This window comes from Oxyura jamaicensis, chromosome 3, assembly GCF_011077185.1.
Source record: "Oxyura jamaicensis isolate SHBP4307 breed ruddy duck chromosome 3, BPBGC_Ojam_1.0, whole genome shotgun sequence".
NCBI lineage: Eukaryota > Metazoa > Chordata > Aves > Anseriformes > Anatidae > Oxyura > Oxyura jamaicensis.
The window spans coordinates 29,920,560-29,943,393 of record NC_048895.1 but is presented as its reverse complement, the minus strand read 5'-3'; the positions used below and the strand labels follow the sequence as shown (position 1 = coordinate 29,943,393).

Below are 22,834 nucleotides of genomic sequence, written 5' to 3'. Positions count from 1 at the left end.
ATTGTGCTTTGAGACAGTTTTATTCTTTAGAAACCATGTATTTTTACACTCCTCCAGGCAAGATGTAAGGAGATTTTAATAACATGACATTCTCATTATCAAGTTACAATATTTCCTTATTTTATGAAGAAACAGTTTTCCCATTACTTCCAACAAAACAGAAATGAGGATAATTCTGCAGCTCAGTATTACAAGGCAGCAACAAGTAAGTGTTGCTTATCCCATGAAGTCCCAAGAACCTTACTAGTCTTGTTTCTCTGAATTGACAGGAATTGCTATTTAAAATTCTTTCCTGTCTGGTAAGGAAAACAATTCTTCATTGAAATTAGGTCTGGGCTTCTTTGCAAGTGATGGAGGGAAGTTGTGTCTTCAGTGTGTGTTCCCTGCATATCCCGATGACACAGATCTCTGGGTACAGAGGCAGAACTGTTTTTAAGCACTGCTGCTTATTTTAAGAAGCAATCTTTAATTCAGGCCCCAAGTTACATGGCTATCTCAGCGACCTTTTGTCCTGTTGTCATTTGAGTTGGTCGGAGTTCTGATCTTCAAAGGCCTCACGTTTTGTAAAAGGAGACTCCTGTCTTAGGATAGGCAGCACTTGTGGCTGTGGCCATAAGTGTTATAATAAGTATAATAAGCCCCATTGGCAACCGTCTCGTCAACACAGTACAGTTAACAGCTGTCTGTGCACTGACAGTAGCATCGTTGTTGATTCTGTTGATAAACAGGAAGTAAATGTCAGTTTATGCTTCAGAAATAGAAATAAGAGGTGGAAAAGAGCAATATTTATCACAGGGGATAGAATTTATGGAATTAAATGTCTACTTCAGAATTCTGAGATTACTGTATCATATTTGCATATGATAATTTTTTTAAGCATTCTTAAAATTTGTTCTCCCTCATCATCAACTTTCAAGTTCATGAAGTACAGTACTAAACTATATTATTTAGTAATATTATCATGTCCTGGGCTTCTTAAAATGAACATGTTCTGTTTTTTCCCTGCCTCCAGCTTTAAACAAAGTTAGAACATGGAGGACACTAGGCTCAGATTTTACTTCTTTGCTACCTGGATTATGTGGTACAATAAGCATATCCTGTAGTTGCTATGTTCTGCTTCTGCAAAGTGTGTGGCTGCTGGTTCCTGGCCTTCCCTCTCCCAGTCACCAGAGGCTCCTGGAGGTGAAATAAAGCAGAGGAACGTAGGAATGCATTTTGTGGTTTTCCAAGAGACCTCACCAAAGCGTAGTAATCCTTTCAAAACCTTTGTTTCTCCTGCCCATAGAAAATATGGCCTGTAATTTAGATATGACTTGTCCACTTACAAAAAAAAACTTGTGGAACAGTTGAACACAAGTCCAAAGGGTCATCTTCTGAGTGGTGTGCATATGTCAGGAACTACAGAAAGAATCATCTCACTGATATGAATTATATATTTAAAATGATAGCAGTGGTATTCTCCTGTGGATAGTTGATCTAGCTATCTAAAACCATTTAAGGGCTCCAGTAACTACTTATGTAATAAGCGCAGTATTGAAGCAAGGGTGTGTTAGTGATTTTTTTTTTTTGCTAAATTATTATTTTTTTCTTCAGATGTATCGAATAATGTAGTTCTTAAGTTAAAAAGTCACTAAACATTAATCACATTTTGTTTCATTTGTATACTATAATTTAAATATATATATATAATAATGGCTGATTATGAAGTCACAGGAAAGCCTGAGGTAATTCTGTAGTGTGAGTGTGCATGTGCATAAGAATAGCATTCATTCCTACTTGAATTGCAAGAATTCTGTGTCCATGTGCACTAGGATACAAGAAGAGCAATTGCTAATAAAAGAAAGAAGAAATAATAGAGTGGAATCAGAAAAAAAAATCAGTTGCCATTATTTGATGGTGGCAATGTCTTATACAAGTTTTGCTGAAAGGAATAGTAAGAGTTTAAAAGTGAGAAGTTTAGAAATTCCCATACGAGAGGAGATCAGTTAGTTCCAGTTGCTGTCACTGACAGTATCCTGTACTAAAGATTAAAGGGAGGGTGCAAGTAATGTCATGGTGCTTTGCAAGGGAAACTTTGTGCTGTCACTCCATGTATTTATTTAAATGTATGGGCAGAACTCTGATAATTCACAGAGCTGATGATGCTGTTCTCATTAATATGAGAAAAAAAAAAAATCCTAGAAATGCATGAGGAATCTTCAGCCTTTCATGTACATTTGAATGGAGTATACCTCTACGCAACCTACATATCTAAAGAAAATAAAAACCAGCAAGAATAATATGTAGCCCCTGACACCAAAATTAGTAGGTAAGGTAGTGCAAACAAGGTAAAATAGGAGTTATCCTAAACATTTATTATAAACTGTCTCTGGAGGTTTTAATATTTTTTTTACTTTAGTATTTTTGGCCAAAGCTGGAAGCAAAAATACTGAAAGAGAATCTCCTCCTATAGCACTTCCAGCCAGGTGGAATTAGAAGGTCTCAGAAATTAGTTGAAAGAGCTTCCTGCAGGAAACTTGCACTTCAGTCCCTGAATCTTCTAGTTTGGCTGGAACCTCTGAAATTTGGAGGGGCCTCCTTGCTACAGGAAAAGTAACCTTCTGGAAGGGGGCTGTCTCTAAAAAGTAGACGTTAGGAATTCTAATGTCTAATTAAACTGTAAATGGTTTCCAGCCATTGTCATTCATGTTTTAACTTCTTCCTCCTCTCCCTCCCCCACCCTGTAGTTCATGACAAAAAATCCAAATAAACGACTTGGCTGTGTGGCATCACAAAACGGGGAAGACGCGATTAAGCAGCATCCGTTTTTCAAGGAAATTGACTGGGTTCTTCTAGAACAAAGGAAAATCAAGCCACCCTTCAAACCTCGGATTGTAAGTAGCAGTTTGCATAATATGTAGAGAAAACTTGGCTTGACAATTCTTGTTCTTGCTTTTCTGAGAATTGAAATACCTTGACACAACATTTGGGGGTTTAAATAGCATAAAAACCAAGTGGAAACAATTGTCTTGTCAATTCTTCTGTAAAGGTAAGTGTCCAGAATAGATTCAGTGCACAGGAAGATGTTCATATTCAATCACATAAATAATGAGAAAGTTCCCTATTTTACTTATTTTCCTGTGCTCCCAAAGGTACCTTGATCAGAAAAGATTTTGATTGGGTATATACTTTCTGTGCAAATCCTTCATTCCTGGTGGTCCATGGAGATTGTAGTGATAGGCAAAGGGAAGGATTTCTGCTTAATAGTATTTTAACTGAAGATGCTTGAAAAAACAGTCTCCTGAGGGAAATAAATATACATGATCAGAGAAGTTGATTTATTTACATTTTGCTAAGTACTAATCAAGTATTTGTATTTTAAACTGACAGAAATACACAAATAGTGGCCCCACGTGTAGACGCTACAAAAATACTTTTCTTAATCTTTTCTTCATCTGGATGAAAACACTCAGAAATGATGCACTTACAGTTCACCAAATGTCAGCTCTTCAGATTCAAATATGTGCAGTAAATTTTGTACTTGAACAGTACCAGAGAATAATTATATTACAAATCCTTTGAGATTGCTTTGCATCTTTTGACTTTGCACATTCCTAATAATAATGTTTTATTTGCCTTGCCTGTAAATATGGTTAAGGTACTTCTTTCTTTCTCTCTTTCTTTAGATAGTGAAGGTAATTTTTTTAAAAGGAAAAAAAAAAAAAGGCAAAATGAAACAACACTGAATACTAACTTAAAGTTATAGATGAAAAAGCCCCCTCTATCATTGCAGAATTACAGCCTGTTGCATTTAATGCATTTACTTTACGTCTGGCAAGATACATTTCCTTAAGTTCCATGTGTAGACACTGAAAGTTGTCTGTGCAGGGACCATCTGTGCAGGGACCATCTCAAACAGGAGCCTGAAGTAATCCTCTGAATCTACTCTTGGAGAAGGCTTTCACTCTATGTAGCTATGAAGGAAGAACCCAAAAGGACGGACAACTGTATGTGAAAGTTAGCCCTAACAAATATCTTTCTAGCAGTAATTCTGAGGAGTACAGTTATAGATACAGGATATAGGATACAGGATATAGATACAGGAATATTTTATTTAATATCTTTCTTGGAGAACAGAAACCTTGTACCACAGGAGCTACAGGCTCAGGGCAGCCTGAGCCAGCTCCTCTCCTGGAAAGGGTCCAGCCAGCTGGGTATGCCAGCTGTTTTACCCTGCTGCCCAGCTCTGCTCTGGAGGTGTGACTGGATTGCACCCTGTGCCTGAGCTGACTTACAAATCTCTGCACTGCTGCAGGAAGTGTAAACCCAACATTAACCCCACTAGTATCTAATGCTCTCCAGTCAAGTTCCTCAGAGAGCTCCAGACAGCCTTATTCATTGTTTAGCTGATTTGCATGCATTTAGCTCTTTTCCTGTTTTCATAAGAATTTGGCCTTTCATCTCATAATATTTTTTGTTGCTTTGCTCAGTATTTATCAGTGTTTTGGTAATACAGGTATCAACCAGAACATACAATTTCAAATTAGTTTTCATTTAATGCCTACATCTAGTAAGTCTCAGATTCATCACTTCTTCATTATCTGTTTTCCTTCAATGATCAGAGATGCACATTCACTTTAACAAGAGGTATTTTTATAACGCCCTTGTTATTTTCATAGGTATTCTTGTTGTGGTAATTCTTAAAAGTCAGGAGGGATTTAGTATGTCAATCATTTTTATTCTTTGTCTTCTACCTTCTCAGTGCAGCTTCTATCTCTTTCTGGTAATTTCACTGCTATTATATTGCAAAGCCAATCCTATTTTATTCATACCTGCTGTTATGTTCCTTTTCTCATTTTCTGTTTTCTTTAATGATAAATTAGTTTGATATTTCAGTTTTAATAGTGATTTCAGATTATTTCAGAGTAGTCCATTGTAAAATTTTAGTAACAGCTGTCTGCTCTTTAATAATTTTTGGGATGATTTTATACATCTTTATTTATACCTTTTTTCATTTTTCTTCAGGCTGCTTCTATAGTGTTGGATTTTTATACTATCTATTTCCATATTTTATATATCTCAACGTTCTATATTCTGCCAGATTTGATTTCTGTGGTCTAGTAGTCCTGTATGCTTGCTATTTTCTTAACCTGTTTTTATGGAGGTAAATTCAGATAGCATGTAGTCTGTGTTACAGGCATCCCTGTTATTTTCATGTTTTCAGTCCGCTGTCTCTATGATATCTACAACCCTGGTGGCCTGGTCCTATCAATTTTACTAATGACTTTTCTACACTTTGAAAGAGTATACTTTATATACTTACACTATGTTTATGATTCATCATCTGGTTTTGTACCAGCTCTATAAATTTTGCAACAGTTTGGATTTTTTTGTTGTATAGAAATCTTTGAGGAAGATCATACCAAAATTTTTGTTTGTCCTCTTAACATTTGATGATTTATTAGTAGGAAATTAAGGTGTAATATATGTCTAGCCTGGACAGAAAGGTCACACATATAATTATTAATTATGCAACTTCAGAAATTGTAAAGGATTCTACAGAAGTAAAGTTGAATGTGTCTGTAAATGCTGAAAAGGTGATTTTGGATATTTGGCATTCTATAACATGTTGCACTCACTTTCAAAAAATACCCACCGCCCCCCCCCCCCCCCCAAAAAAAAAAAAAAAGTGAAGAAGTTTAAAGCTAATTAAATAAATTCTACTTTTAAATCTACATAAATGGTTCCTCTCTAAATTCAGTTGTGGGAGTAGCAATGAGATTTGGATTGGATTGCAATGAGATTTGGATAGCAATGAGATTTGGATTGATTTGGATTAATATTTGCAACAGTTCCATAGCTATGGATTAACTGTGGAATAAACATAAGAAATGCTGTGTTTGGAATGTTTGGGAAGTTTTAACATCTTTCAATATTGATAAAGGACTGTTGATTATCTAAAAGTGATTTATAATGTTAAAAGAGAATACAAAAATATATTTAATCTTATATTCAGAAGAGCCTAGATCTGTGGAAATAGCGATGAGAAGAGAGGCCAGATTAGTCAGAAAATAGACATTTCTTGCATGAGTGTATATACATGTAGGAAGGAAAGCATACAATGCATATATAGTCATTTGTGCATTCAAACTAGGATTTGCATGCACATATAAAAATCTACTCATGCAAGAATGCATATGTTTACACAGGTATTCATCTATTTTCTGACCAACATTTAAGATGACTAAGGGGGGAAAATTTATAATTACTGTGTCATATGCACTTTTAAAAAATTAAAACACATAGGGTCTATTCAAATTGGCTCTGAACAATGTAAAACCCTGAAAGTAAAGAATTAAAGCCATTAGGGAAAATGATCAAACACTGAGGTCCCATCAGGCAATGGAATAATCTGCCAAGGGAGGTCATGGAGATGCCAGGGTGGAAACAAACGTTGCTTCAGTTCTACCTCGCTACTCTACTGATCCCAAAAATGCATGGGTTCTGTAGTTAGCACAATAGTCTTCTTTTTTCACTTTTTTTCCTTGTTCCACCAAAATAGGTTTTCTGAGGAGCTATATTACATGTTACTGTAAACCTGTGCTTCTCCATAGTTCAGGTATGTCTCTTCAGCTTTGCCAGCCTGAACTTTCAATTTTTCAATGGGATTTGGAAAAATACTGCATGGCTATTTCTTAGCCAGACTTTTGAGGGTTGTTTTAAAATCTCATTCATGCTGCCAATGTATACAAATACATTCCTCACTATAGCAGAAATATACGATTGATATCCTTCTAGTCTGGGAATTATACGGTGATTCTAATGATGCTCTGGAAGCTGAAATTTCTTTCTTAATTTTCTTCAGCCTTGGAATGAAAATTACTGAAGTCCAAAAGGTCCTTGAAAATCTGACTGTGTTTTCTGAAGGCTTGCATGAGAGCCCAGGACAGGGCACTCAAACAAATGGCTTAGGGTTAGATTGCTAAGCAAAGACAGAAGTGAAACACCAGGTTGTGCTAGGTAGTAGAGACAATGGAAAAAGATTTGATGGCCCCGAAACTGGCTGTGAAAGATCTTTGGCTGCTGCTTCACCATTCTGACTTAGAAAAGAGAACATGAAGAGGTGAAAATGCAATGTACTATGATGCCTATTATGTACTAGCTGTTTCCTTCATAAATCCAGAACTATGAGATCTTACACTGGTAAAATTTATTTTTTTTTTAATATATATTATAGTTTATTATATTGAGGATTTCTCCCATGTGGAGCTATTATAAAGGTTAAGCTACTGTAGAAAAATAACAGCTCTGGGACATGTATATTAGAAATCAAGCAGACATTTGAACAGATATTAAGAGGATATTTATTACATCTGAGCTCCAGTGACTTTGACAGTATCTCTTGAAGATCATTTCCGCAGTTCTTAAAACCTAATTTTTAGAGTTCCACAGGCTGTCTGGAAATTTTCTTAATAATAATAATATTCTTACCTGCTGCTTTTAATCTAGAAATGGATTTGTAATTACATATGGAAGAAATGAGTATAGTTTTAATACAAAAAGATGTCTTTCTCCAAAGTAATTATTACAAGATAGAACTCTCTTTAAGGCACTTTATTCCTGTGTTGAGATATTTTGGTGTCATAAATTTCCCTGGAATTATTTTAATTCAGAGAACAAAATTTACCAAATCACTAACCATAACACCAGGCTATGGTTTCCAACATAATTTGTTGCCCAAGAACCACAAAGGCCTTGATACTATTCAGTGATTCTCTGCTCTCTATCCCTCTTTGTTTCCATGGCTCTGCTCCTGGCTTGGTTAAATTGGATTATCTCCGTTTTCAAAGCGCATTTGCCATATTACTAATGAAAACAAGGGTACCTTTGATTAATTTCTTACCAGAGTCACTGATATTGTGGTAAGTGTGGTAGCTCTTGTGTAGTAACATGCTGGGATGATTCAGTCTATCCCATAACAAATAATAAAACATGCATTAAAAACAATGAGTGAAATAGATTACTGCTTCACCTTGAATGTGTTTATAAAATTTGTATTGTCCCAGGTTGTTACTCAATGGAAAAGCTTGTATTTGAAACAGTAAAGAAAAGTGTATTTCAACATATTTCGTTTTTTTTCCTTAGCATTCTCCATATAATTTTAGATCCCCTGCAAGAAATTCTGTTTTATTGTGCCTGGACGGCTGCACAGGCTGAACTTCTGGCATGTTGACATGCCACTAACATCAGCCAGGGAAGCTCACAAAGAGGTTTGCACACGTGCCTACAGGTTGATACTAATAGCCTAGACCCAGACCCACTTGCCACAGATATAGGAATGCTACTGCCCCAAATTTGTCAATCATTTGGCTTCACATGAGCCTCAATTTCTTCTTGTGTTTTTGTTTGTTTGTTTGTTTGTTTAGAATGAGACCAGCACAATAAAATCACTCTCATGTTTTTTACACTGTTGGTCGCAATGTCTCAGTGTGCTGTGAGGAACCGTGAGGCTGTGGGAAGCTGTTAGACACTGGGCTGCAATGACAGTCTCAGCACCTGCCCACTCCTGTCCTTTCAGGCTGTTTTCTCTGCCAACCCTTGAAACACATGCGTGCAAGCAATAAAACTTGTCCTTTTTGTCTATCCTGTTGTAAATGTCAGAGTTGGGAAAATTTGAGACTTTAACTAAGCCATCTTTGAGTTGAAAAAGCTGAAGAACTTTGAACCAGAAGGGAATACAAAGGCTGGTAAAACAGATGTTTGCCATATGTATTTCTTTTTAGCAATTAAGCCAAAGTTTCATCTCTAATGGTTTTATCAGTGCCTGTGGCAATCCATTCTTAGTGTGGCTGTATGAAGATAAAGTTAACAAAATAATTGCATTATGATGATTGACTGTGAACACGGAGCTTTCACAGAACAACACATTTTATTTTTTTCTGTGCATTCACAACTTCTTGGTTTTACATTTTAAAATATCACTTTCTTCAAGAGCATTAGAGAGAAAATGGCCAAGATGGTCTATTGCAGAATTTTATCTTGCAGTATGAAGTCAGCTGCTGCCAAATGGGCTCATTTAGTTCATCTAATCTGACTCTCTTCATTTTGCAGACTCTTCCATTCCTGCCATTATGTCACTGAAAATGTTTTCTGAATATTTGTACATAATTTCTTTTGTTCTGACTTCTTATGGGTAGAAGATTGGTTTAGCAACTAAAACCAGAGATCTGAGAAATGCAAGATACATAAGTTCTGCTAACAGCTTTTCTAGAAGCTCATGGCATGGCCCAGGATTCATCACCTAACCCTTTCATGCCTCAGTTTCCATTCTCTGGTAATAGTATCTCAGTATGCTTAATGCAAAGTTCAGTGACAGTGAAGAAATATGACTGAGAAGTGTTAAAATCCAAATACTCCTGATCAGCCAGGATTTAAATTGACTGAATGTGTGGCACTTCCCTTGGAAGAGTGTTCTATGCTATACCAGACCTCAGTGTTAGCAGATTGCATCTTGATCTTCAGTCTCAAATTTCCTACAGTAATCTGCATGTCTCTTATCTCCTGTAACCCTAAAATAACCATAATCTGTTATTGAAATCCCTCCCCCCTTAGTTATCACTATCTGAGCCACGTTGTCTGTATGCAGTTTCCTCGTGAACCTAAACTCCCTTGTTAAGTCTTGACTTAAGGATGCCAGCAATGTGTCCTCTTTCAATTTTGCGCTGCAGCAAAGGTTTGAAAATCATCCCCCTGAACCAAATTCTACGGTTAGCCAATGATTGTGGTACAACTGGAATCAGTGAGCACTGGTAATTTTCTTTTCCCCCTCCCCCAAATGAGTGAAAAACTGACAAAATTTAAGCAGCCCTTCGTTGATGAGTTACAACTAGCCAGATGCCTGCAGTGCTTGAAAATTGGGTAATAAATAGCAAATAAAATCAGCTGGCCTATTTGCAGAGGCAAACAGGCAGAAGCCACACCTGCCTAAATAGGTAGGTGTCTCACTGAATGGCTGCGAAAATGTGCTCAATGAGACAGGTGCGTGTTTAAATTGCTGCAACAGCTGTCTACTGACGGTGAGATATGGCTGGAATCCTTAAAGAGGGACCGCATTTCTGGAGAAAACTTCCAAATACATTAGCCTGAAACATGACTCTTATAAATCTTCCCATGGTTTCAGATCTGTTTTCATACATGACTGCTAACAGGCAAAGATATATATTTTTTTATTATTATTATTATTTTTTAGCAAGGGATTTTTAACCTGCTGTTTGGGAAGACGTGTTACTGTTTTTGTGTGTTTTTTTTTTGGCACACCTCTGTTTTTGGTGGCAGTGGGTTGTATTGTCCTTAGTGCAGTATTATGACTTTGCCTTTACACTGTGGGGAAGAACCCTGTAAAATGCAGTATCATTCAGTAGCACCAAACAGAACGTAGGAAACTACAGGCCAAGTAAATTTCTTTTTGTATAAATGTTCTCTCTTTTCAAGTTTGCTTCAGTGTGAATGTCCCTCTTTAAGGTAAGGCCTTCAATATGGGGAAAATATCAAGGTAGGTCAATTTTTAGGCCTAATAACCTTGAGGTGTCCCTTCAGTTCCATAATATATTTCCATACAGTCATCAGTGCATGGCAATGAGCATTTAGCAGATGGGCACGCAAGGGGCTATACTGCATGCTTCTGCATGAAGTGTTACCGCTTAGACAAAACACCGGGGAGGGATCCTGAGACCTCAGACAATCACATACCATTGGTAAACATTGCACATTATGTATTCCCCACTTCTCTGCAGGTGTCTCAGGCACAGGAAAACAGTGGGCTTTCTTCTGAGTGACACTGGCGATTAACACTGGTGTACAAAGAATGGTTTAGAAATAGGGAAGATTTTATATTTTTCAGAACTGCTAACATAAATTCTTTAGAAAAACTAAAGAAGAATGGATGTGGGTTGCCAGAACTTAGTCTTTACATAACAAACAGCCATAACTGTTGGAGTCCAACACTTTTTTAGCACGCTGACCCTGCCACAGGGTATTGTTAGAACATTTAATATGAGCTGATTCCTAAAAGTACCAATTTCCTGCTACTGGTTCAAGTGTTAGCCACTTTGCTACTGACAGAGAAGCACTGGCTGTTGATAGGTGGTGAAGTTCATTGTCTCAGTTTAGCTAGCAATAGGAAAGCATGAGCAATGGTACCACAACTGCCAGCAGTGGAGCTTGTAGCAGTAGGTCTAGTAGGGCAGTTGGGGAGGGCAGGGCAGAGAAGTCTGGCCCACTTCTGCCTCTTCCCTCAACAAAGTAAAGGACCTTGGTTTCCAAAGCACTTTGAATAGTTTGAATCTTTGCACAACCACTAAATACTCTCAGGATGTAGGTATATACCTTTTGAGGAGCTTATGTCCAGCTCGTATCACAACCTAAAGACATTAAGAGTAAGTGAGCTGGTATTTTTAAGGGATTTCAGCATTGTTTGCTCAGTTTAGCAAGGTTCTGTTCTTCCAGAATTTGCTCATCTGGTTCGTCTTATTTTTTGTTTCTTATTCTCTTCAGCATCAGTGCCTGCAGCACCTGTTTTTTAGCTGTGATTACCATAACAGCAAGAGTTTGAAAGCTACTGCAGGTTCCCAAATATTTATAAGTTAAACAACTTTTTATTATGCTTCTTTTGATTCTGTACTGGGGATCCAGCAGTATTTGTTTGGGTTTGCTGAGTCCTTGTCTTATAACACTAAAACCCTTTCATACTGAATAATTAAGTTCATTAAACATCTGTTCAATATACATTTTTAAGTGTTGCCCATTGGGATGGAGTGAAAGCTGCCAGAGTGTTTCTGCTTTCCTTTTGTTCTTCCTCAGAATAAGACAGATTCTGTTTCACTTTTTGGCTGCTTTAGTCTCCATTACTATTTTCAGAAAATAAAGCATTAAGTGAAATTCTATTATCATAGCTACTTACAGTACATTCTTCAGCTTTCAAACAGAAGCATTTTATTTTTATATTAATATAATAGTAAACAATATTCCTGGGTTGGGCCTATTTCTGTTGTTCTTGAAAGTTAATGGCAAAACATCGGGTAATTTAAGAAACAGTGGAGTCTGGCCCTTCATCAGACTGTGGAGAGGAATTTATCAGAAAAAAAAAAATGGTAGGCTTGTCTAAGACTGACTATCCATGACTTGTCCCATTCACAACTGAAGTCTGATGAACATGGAGTATTTGAAGAGCTTTAGCTTTGGGTTTATTTCTCATACAGAACCATTTGTGTTAGCTAATGCGAGCATAAAGTTAACAAAGATAGCTTAGTGGGCTGTTCATCTGAAATGGGCAGCAAAAATTTGTTGATGTACATGCTTACAGCTCAGAATCGTAGTGCAAAACTTAATTGCATTGGCATATGCAGATGATGGACTGAAGCAGTTTCTCATAAAAAGCTGGACGAGAAGCATTTTGAAATAGCAAGGAGTCCTAGCACTTCAATAGCTGCTGCTGTTCTGTTGTTATGCTGTTGTGTTGTTACAAGGGAGCTTGATACTTGTCTGTAACACAAACCTTGTACTGATCCTCACAACAGCATGTTCTAGGAGCCGTACACTTAAATTATGCAGCACAGGGGGAACACTCAGTCTAGATATTTACCGAATGCTTAAGTGGAGATCTTATTGATTGATTTGCAGGTCTTTTAGCATGTGGCAGATGCACCTGCCTGACTACTGTAATAACGATGGCTAAAATACAATTTCAGGAGCACACAACTAAAAATGGAATATCTTGGATATGTGCCATGATGTAAGAGGGGAGGTGACATTCAGTGATCATGACCTTAGAACAGCTGAGGGATACCAGTGGAAGCTTGCCAGTAAGATGTGAATTAGAGAGGCACCCATATAAAACCTGCTCTGCAGAGTGGACCGTAAAATTTACAATAGGAATTGTATTGTGCAGATGAAGGGCGTTTTAATACAGTTCCATTTCTTTCTCTTCTACTCCTTCCCAATCCCACAAAGAAAATATTTTCCTATGTAGCTGAACCCTCTAAAAGCTTACCATATGGAAAAAATACAGCAAAGAAATCCAAAAGTCTTCCCCTGCAACTTTCTTCACTCTAAAAAATACATATATTTTACTATAGCATATCTTTTGTGTGGTAGTTATGTCAAGATTAAGTCCTATGGAAACAAACTCGGGTAAGATGGACAAGATGCATCTTGGTGGTAAAGGACTAACCATGGGCAGGAAAATATAGGGCTGACTTTCCCTGCAGCTCCTGTGAATTGTGCCTCCATTGGTGTTTTGCACAGAGGCAAGTGTTGTGCTTTAGCAATCAGGCTATGAGGAGAACAGGTTACATATATATTTAGTGCTGCGTGCTCAGCTGTGCAAAAACCTTACCCCAGTATAGCCATAGGGAACAATGGTTTTACAGCACCTTCTTTTGGGTGAGGTTCGTTGCCCAGACTGTGAGCACAGGCTGATCATCAGTGAACCTACAGAGCTTTGATTTTGTTTGCTTTGCTGTTTGTTTTGCTGTTGTGTTGTGGGGTGTAGAATAGGAGAAGGGCTTGCAAAAGTGAAATAGTAAGGCTGGCATCCTGTCCATGTAATCATTAAATAATTGCATCCCCTGATTGTCTGTGTTGTTCTTCCTTCCTACCTGACCCATTTTACATTCTTAGGAAAGATACGTACTGTTTCAGTACAAAAGTGGTTTCAGTTTACTGGATCACAAATGATTCCTTTTAAAATTCATAGTTCTGTGAATTAGGTTGGTGTTTAGTAAATTATGTGTACTTCCATAACAACTTTGATTACAGCCTGCATAGGTTGCCAGGCTTTTCAAAAGACGGTTTCACTGTCTATTAAAATCTTTATTGAATATTTTTTTAAATCAATTTCTTTCCCTTAATTTGGTGTCCTTCACATCTAGTGAAAGAATAAATAATCCAGGGGTGCAAAATTTCACCCTCCACTTGGAAGTAATGAATGTTGGTATACTAGTGAAAACTACATGGATTCAAAACCCTTTTTATCATCATAGCCTTTAGTTGATGCACTGCAGTTTGTTTGATCCATTGTAACTCTTCCTCAGGTGAATTGAGCAATTAATATACTGAAAAAAATATGAACTTGTAAAGTATTCTTATAACTTATATTTCATATATACTGGAATAAGATATTCTAGGAAGTACTTATACTGATACAGCCTCTCTGTGCATGCAAACACTGTAAAGAGGTATCAGATAAATAGAAGGACAAGCTCAAAGTGTTTTGCTTCTCAGTCTGTTTCCTTCACACTATTCATTACTGAATTTCTGTATGCACACAGTGAGTTATGTGTGAAAGTGAGTGCTCATTACAGTTGTTCTTGACTCATTAGATACTACTGCACCTTTATGAAGAGAGATCCACTCATTGGTGCAAAGTGATCTCCGCCTGTGTTGCGGTTTTCCTTATCACAACAGAGAGAGAGGTGAATGAGAGGATGGTGATATGTGAGGTTAGCCACATAACCTTGCGCTTCAAACCAGTTTGTTTGATGTCTTTAGTTTCCATTTGTGTTGAACAAAATAATCAGAAAATCTTGTCAGGGACAAGGTAAATATAAAATTGTCAAACTCTGATCATCCCAATCTAAGTACATCTTCGTGATGATATTGGGTCAAACCTGGGAACCATTTATTTCTTACTGAAGCAAAATTCTGGGTAAAATTAAATGATAACATCTGACTCCTGCAGCTCTTGCTGCATATCCTGTTCATGCTGCATTGCTGTGCCATGCCCCTGCAGCTGCACACTGAAAGCTGTAGCAGCTTCCTGCCCAGATTTAACGTGCCTGTGGTGGGTTTGATGTGCTGCTGATACCACCATGTGCAGCGCTGGAAGGGCTCTCCGGTGAAGTTCCTCAAAAGAATGGCAAACTCCAGAATTTCACTGTGAGCTTGAAAATACATGACGAGGAGTCAAGTGTCGCCCTTGATAGAAAACGGCAGTGGAGTAAAGTTAAAATGTTTCATTCAGTGATATAGAAGGTCCGATCTGTATCTGCCGTACAGTGCTGACAGTACCTCAGAAAGAAAATCATGACATTTGTACATGTTTTGTGTCAAAAGGTCCACTTAATGAAAAAAAATAAAAAATCTAGTAACACATTAGTCTGTTATTATAATGATCATTCCTGGCCTCACCCAGCTAGTATTAGCTGTCTGTTATGGATTAGCTTCTCATTCTACTAAACTGAACAGAAACCTATTAACTGCTTTAAAGAGGATTCCTACAGCATCATGTGAATTTATCTTTTAGTCTGATTTTCCTACAGAAATAAGATTTTTGTGGCAGTATTGTTTTCTCGTCCCCACCTCCATCTGTCTTTCATCAGTTCTGAATAGCCTTTGAACCTGCTAGACAATTCCTGCCCAGTTTAGGGAAGTCACTGAGCTTTCAAAAGAATGGAAAGGGTTTCAGTGATTTTCTGAAAATGAAACAAAAAGAAATAATGAAGTAGAGACAGCTGCTTCTTAATGCCTCCAAGCTGTAGAATTAATTTAATCCTTGTTAGGCATCAGAGTCCACCGAGCCTCTTGGCCTCACAGCACAACTGAGGAGGTGCCCAAGCTTTGCCAAGTTCTCTGGTTTGGACCACGTTGTGCCAAGTGCATTCTTGCAAGGAGTTCTGTGGTTTTTCAGTTCCAGTGGCTCCTCTCATTCATGTTTGCTTCAGAAGTGTAATGAAATTCATGCCAAGTTCCAACCTTTTTGGTGATAAGAACATCAACTTGGATTTCTTTCTTTTTGTTCTGTTGCAATTCATATAGTATCTGTTAGTAGTCATTAACAGACAAGGGTGGTAATCCTTGACTTTTTAAGCATGTTTTGGAGTTGTTGTTGGGTTTTTTGTTTGTTTGTTTGTTTTTTTAACTTGAGTCTGTGACTGCAGGTAGAAAATTAACTTTTCATTGAAATGGTAGAGAAATTCAGAAAACCATTGTTTGATGTGTGCTTATTAATAGCATATGAAGTACCTTTTAATATTTTAATAATTACATGAAGAGATTTTAGGGGGAAAAAAAAAAGTATTTTTTCCTCATAAAATTACATTCTTTGTACAAATCTGTACTGGCCAACTGTGAAAGCTAATTAAATGGTGCTTTATGAAGAGAGTCTCTTAAAAGTTCCAGTACCTTTGGCTCTTTGAACAGAAGTTGTAATCTGAGAATAAGATAAAACATGACTTTTATTTTAAAATGTCATCTTTGATGACATTATGTTAATACGATGAGGCCATGTTAATATTTATTAATTCAAGATGTTCTATTTCTGTGGCAGAAGTGTTTGATCTGAACAGATAGTACCACCCATGTGAAGCAGGCTCATCATATCTACCAGGATAAGCAGGTCACGCACTAGGTCAGTGCTCAGATGGGAGACCTATGAACTGTTCATGATGCTAGGAAAAAAAAATAATAAGTGATCAACTAGCTGGCACATTTCCTGCACAAGAGTTAGTGAGTCACTACTCCTTCTCACTATCAGAGACATTGTGCTGGTGGAGAAGCCATCTTTCATATGGGGTATAAAATTGGAGTCCTATCATTTGTAGTCATTAAAAGTGCCATGGTGCTGCTGCTGCTCTTTGTCAAGTAGCGAGTGATTGCCTACATGCTGCCGGCAGTAAGGCAGTTTCAGTGCAGCATGGAATTTGGCACCCACTGTTGAAAGCAGTTGGGCAGTTGCAGTGCCCCTGCCCTCAGGTAGCACTGACACATGCTGAACACAAATTGTTTGGGTAGAGACAAAAAAAGGGAATCTGAAGCCAAATCAAGTTTTTTGTGTTTGGGTGGACAGCCTGGAGGGAGAGGGAGAGAGGTGTCTTTTTTTTCCTAGTAACCATAGTTTCTTCTGTCTTCTGAAATTTGGAAGTCTGGAAAAATGTTTGAAAACATGAAAATAATGTGTCCCAAAGTCTCAGGAGCTTTAGGCTAAGTAAACAGAACCCTACCCATTTACTTACTGCTTTGTTAGTGATGCATTTGCCAGCCAGTCTACAGATTTTTCCACTTTTCTTCATGTTTTTTTTTTTGTTTGTTTGTTTGTTTGTTTGTTTTGTTTTTAATATTCAATGTTGGGTAATAACCACGGTCTGTTTTCCTTGTATACCCTCCTTACCTTGCAGATCATCTTTCTTTTCTCAGCTTCTCTGCTAGGAGACAGCCACAGCCCTTCATACCTTCGTGCTACAACTATATTTTGGTCATGCTGTTGACCTACCGAGTATTCACAGTGCAAGTACATTAAAATAGCAATAGTAGCAGAAATGTGGCCAGACCTGTTCTGTCTTATGAGATGCTGCCTTGCAAAATAGCCATAGCTTCAGGAAGAAACTGATTAAGTTGCTAAGGAGGATTTCTCAAATAAATCTTTCTGTTGAAAAGAGGCACTTTTTATGACCTCTACCTTTTGACTCTTATGGCTTAATCCATTCACTTTTGTGCCCTGTGGTTTATTTAATCTCATGTGATCAATTGGTTAGTTAGAGGCTTGCTAGCATATCCTTGCAATCTCAGATTGCTCTATACTTGGCCTGTTAATAAACTGGGTGATTTATATCTATGCTTCCAAAAAGGGGATTTCTTCCAAGTCTAAGAAAGTTAAAACTTTTATCTTTTTCTCAAAGGCAGACTTGAAGAAATGCTAGGGTTTTAAATCTAAGTGAATACCTTTCTTTCTTGTTTCAGAAGTGTTTGGGATTCATAGTTCTATTGGAAGTGCAGTTATTTGTAATCAATGGGATTTAGTTTTTTTGTTTGTTTGTTTGTTTGTTTCTTTTTTTTTTTTTTTTCCAGAAGTATTAATGTTTGACCTAACACCTTTACAAATCTCAGCAATGATTTTCTGGAAAAAAAAAAAAAAAAAAAAGTAGCTATTACAGGGTCTTAATAGTTTGCCATCTTATTCTTTTAGATTCAGAAAGCAAATAACAACGTTTCTAAATATGTTCAATATGAAAAACTATTTGTCATGCATTTGTTCTCAGCTAGTGTAGAGCTTATTTGCCCTGGATAGCTAGTGAAATAAGCATGTGTCAGTATAGGTAGGTTTCTCCTGAACATAGCTATAGTTCTGATTTTTAATTCTGCTTTTGACAAATGTTCACTTACCTCCTTCTGCTTTAGTGACCATTCTTGTAGCAAATTCATTGTAAATGTGAAAATACTGTGTTAGGGCATGGGGAAAAGGAAGAATATAGACATAGTTAAAATGTAATATATTTCAAAATTCCTGTGGAATTTCATTCTTATTTTGCAGTATTTGCCCAAATGACATAGGAAAAATAGCCAAAGCCCTGAGCTGTGTACCTTACACTCTATGCAGTTCACAATGTATGGGTCACATATGCTTTATGTGCAGTCTTTCTGTACAAAGCAATTACAAGTGTAAACAATATGAACACATATAACCATATGGTTATATAACCATATATATGTATGGTTATATATAGTTTGTTAACTCCATATTCCTTTCCTTGTAGTAGAATTCTGTAGATAGAGAATGTATGTTTTTGGTTGCCTGTACGTTAAAAGTACTTGGTTTACAACTGACAGAGTCTCTTGCATTTATATAGAACTTTTTTTCTATATTTATAAAGTTCTTACAAACAACATATGTGATAGTTGCTATATTTTTAATGCCTTAGTGAAGCAGATGAAGGAATATATACGTACTATATAAGAAAATTTATCTGCATTGAAAGAAGGCTTGTAATCCATTTAGAATTCATCAATGTACTTATTTATGATGTACTACTTCATGAGTTTATCATTTAACTTTGCAAGTCAAATAGCCATTGTATTTCTGGTATCATCTTTACCCCAAATGTGCAGGATGGATACAAAGACTTTTTTTAGAGTGCCAGCATGCCTCTATTAAGTTTCAGAGAAAAGAGAGACGAAAAAGGAAAATGTTTGTTCCAATTCCCTGAACCTCTACGTGTCTGAAATATGCTGCTAACATGGAAAGCACAGTGCAGGTGTCAGGAGAATGGACTTGAGGAACATTTTCCCCTGTATCCTGCTGTTCTTTACACCTAAGTGGTTATGCATAGTCACTGTCGTGAGCACCCTAAGGAAAATGAGCTGGCCTTCTCAATTCTGTCTCTAGTTAATACATTTTATCCCAACCAGAACATGTACAATTGCACCTTGTTAGGCCAACTTCACTGAAAGACTGAGGTGTTTTAGTCTTCAGTGGAGAAGTCCTGGTGCCATTGAAATGAAGGAGAGCTCCAAGATGGATTTCTCTGGAGCCAGACTTGCACGCTTTGCCATTCTGCTCTGAATGACATTGGGCTTCATTAAGAAATCTGGGTTGCCAACGTTGAGTTCAAGGATTTTGGACTGAGATCTGGTGTGATCTAATTTTAAAGCCAGGTGTAGACAGATGCAAAGAAACAGCTTAGAGTTGAAACAGTAGGGTATACTGTGGGGAAATCAAATTCACTCTGTGCCTCTCAAATGAGAAATCGTTATGTTCAAACCTAAGATGAAACTGCTATACCACCTACTATCCCAAAGCCTTTTTTAAGTTAGTCCTGATCTCAGCTTCCTGCTTTATCATCATACTGCTATTCCTTCGCCTGTCAGAGACCAGTGAGTCTCTGGGAACTCATTTATAGTACTGCTTCTGTGGCCCCTCCTGAACTCATTTATAGTATTTGCTCCTGTAGCTTCTCTCATATGTCTGTTATTCTTTGTGCAAAGTAGCTCCTCTTTTATTTCAATCATTCCAGAAAATTCAACCTTTGGGGGATGGGGGAAGCAGGACCTGTTATTTTATTATGCTATTTTCCCATTCACATTATTTGTATTTTTCTTCTTAGAAAACCAAAAGGGATGTAAATAACTTTGATCAAGACTTTACACGAGAAGAACCAGTATTAACGCTAGTGGATGAGACAATTATAAAACAAATCAATCAAGAAGAATTTAAAGGGTTCTCATATTTTGGAGAAGAGCTACTGCCATAGACAACGTTAGGCTGACAGATGAATGATGCTGCAAGAAGTGATTCTGAAGAGATCGTCAAATTACTGAGACTCAGTAGATCAAGAACTACTTCTCTTACCCTGAGCCCATATCCCTGATTTAAGTATATATTTATTGTTTTTTTTTTCCTTTGATCTTCTGACATGAAAGCACTCTTAATTTCTGTCTCACAAAGCAATGCAAAACAATTTTGTATCAGAAATTGTAGATGTAACACACTGCCGTACATTTGCAACTTTTCTTTTATTCCTAAGATTTCCCCAGAGGAGAGAATTGCATCTTTTGCATGGAAAATGGAGCTCGGTGATTAAAAGCAATTTAATAGACCATGTCATGTAATTGTCATATGCATTTAAGCTAAGAAGTTGAAATTGTTTCTTCTGTACCAGTGGTTATAGTACGATCTGTACTCAAATGTAGAACAAATAAGTAATGTATTGCTCTTCAGAATGCAAAGAAGTCTGCCTTCTTGGAGGTATAGTCCTCAATTATGAATGTCGTATTGCAGTGAGGTACAAACATGAAATAAAGCTGTCCAGAAGAAGCAGCACATCAATTAAGGCTTTTGATGAAGTTCCTCAAAAAATTTAGGGAAAACATTTAGGAATAAGAAGAGTCGTGAAGATAACTGAAAATTTATTTAAAACAGGAAATAGTTACTATTTAGATGGATATTAAAGGGCTAAGGAATAAAAAGCCTATAGTACTTTATCACAGCTATTTATAGGCATTTTACAGTTTTTCAGGCAATTGGGTAAACTATCCATGCTACTAAATTGAATATACATTTTAAATGAACCATTAATGTGATGGCAAGCTTGCAAATGTTTACAATTAATTTTACATTAAGAATTAATTATAAACATTATAAATTTGCCTTTTCCATTGTAGCTAAGTTGATAAATAATTTCTTATTTATATTTATTTTGTCAGCAGTGTGTTACTTTTGCACACTTTTACAAAACCATAATACTACTGTGTTTGTTGTTTCTATGTTTAAAATCTAAAAGAAATCTGCTTTTAGAAGACACAAAATAAGGCTATACGTGCATTATGTGGAAGTGTGTTGAAAAACTGAAGATCAAACATTCACAAACTGACATTATTGAAAGTTGTAAATTGAATTTTTTGTGTATTAATTGAAATGGTAACTCATGTGGACAATATTACTAATGTGAAGTTACCTCCTGTAGATACGCTAACAGTGTTATGTACTTATATTTCCAGGAGTATCCTGTGGTTTTGGTTTTGTTTTGTTTCTTTTGTTTGGTTTATTTTTGGGGGTTTGTTTTTCTTTTTTTTTGTGTACATGTATAGCTGAGGTCATTTTATTATATATTTTACTGGACTGAGTGAGCGGTCATTGGAATCCATTTTAATTGTTGCACATGGATTTCCAGCTGCACAAAATATATATACTTGTGATTGGCAAAGTGGCACTAAAGAAGCTTTTTTGCCTTTTGTACAGGTGAGATTTTGTATATAGTGTTTGCTGCAAGGCCTGTGGAATTCATTGAATATAGAGGTATCAACTGCTGCATGTTCAGGCATACTATTAAAATGTTAGTCTATGAAAGAATAATTATAATAATGTCCATGTGCAATACTCTTGTATGTGTATTGGTTCAAGTTACTGTCAGAGAGATGAGGTTTTTGTTATAAAAAGATGTAGACATATATTAAGCTATACTAAATCTCCTGTATAGTTCTCTTCAACTCTATTATGACATGATAGAGCTAAGAAAGAGAAGGAATGTTACAAATTGTGGTGGACAAAGTGTGAATCATTGGCTTTAAGAGATAATCTTGGTCTCAAGCAGATGAGTTGGTTTGTGTCAGTTTTACGTCTGGCTGCTCATAGCCTGTTACTGATGACAACATTCAGTTCCATTTTGTTTTGTTTTTAAAACTCAGGTGTAATTATTATATATATTCTTATGATGATTTCAAAATATTAAATATTATGATATATCAATTAATGTGTTGTCTGGCCTACAGGTGTAATAATGGATCAAGCCTTTAGTTTAATTTAATTTATCTTCAGTAATCTTTTTGTACTGGGAAAAGACTAGCTTCTGGAGCTGAGTACCAGCACAGAAACATCTTAATGATTGCATCATCTCAATGTTTAAATTTCTTTCTCTTTTAGAAATATATTGTAGAACTGCCCATCAATTCATGTCTCACTACCTGCTCTGTTTATTTCTTATCACAATTAGCTTTTGACATCCAGGCAAGAACTGATCACAATGCTAAAGCATTCCTTTCCATAGGTGAGTAGACTGGCTAGGAAGGCAAGTTATTGGATAGTGCACTACTGTTTGTACAACAAGAGGCCTTTACCTAAAACTACGAGCACTTATTTTGAAGGAATAAAAGCATCCCATAAAGCTTTTGTAAGTAAGCTATATTCCCCTTTCTAACACAAAGGTAATTAGCAAATATTCGTATTTCAGGAGGCCTCAGCACCTGCATTGTTTGGTAGGATGCTAAGAGAAAAGTCAAGGAGATCAAAAATTTTGCATGGGCAGATATTTCTTCAATATAAATAGTTAGATCCTCTGCATTGGGTTTACATCAGAAGGTTTGTCTGTTACCTTGAACATTTTTTAAAGATAATTCTTAAAAATGGACATTTACACTTCTGCCTATTCTGTAAAATCTTTCCTGTTCCTTCTTTGTAAAATGAGTGCAAAATGCCAAAAAGATTATTAATAATAATAATGATTACAAAGAATCCATTGCTTCTTGTTTTTCCTCCCAAACAGACTTTATTAAAAAAAAAAAAAAAAAAAAAAAAAAAAGAGAGAGAGAG

General features: G+C 36.6%; 1 protein-coding gene across 2 annotated transcripts in view; it reads left to right on the top strand.

Annotated features, from left to right (window-relative positions):
* PRKCE (protein kinase C epsilon) overlaps positions 1 to 22,756 on the top strand; it is a 294,416-nt gene extending 271,660 nt beyond the window's left edge. The window contains exons 14-15 of one of the 2 annotated variants that reach the window (XM_035321702.1): positions 2,727 to 2,873; positions 19,854 to 22,756. In XM_035321702.1, coding sequence (XP_035177593.1) covers positions 2,727 to 2,873; positions 19,854 to 20,000 — 294 coding nt within the window. In that variant the 3' untranslated portion in view covers positions 20,001 to 22,756. Of the gene's footprint in view, positions 1 to 2,726; positions 2,874 to 10,470; positions 10,501 to 19,853 lie in introns of those variants that run through there. The other variant, XM_035321703.1, reaches the window with a different exon arrangement.
* Positions 22,757 to 22,834: the final 78 nt, after the last annotated feature.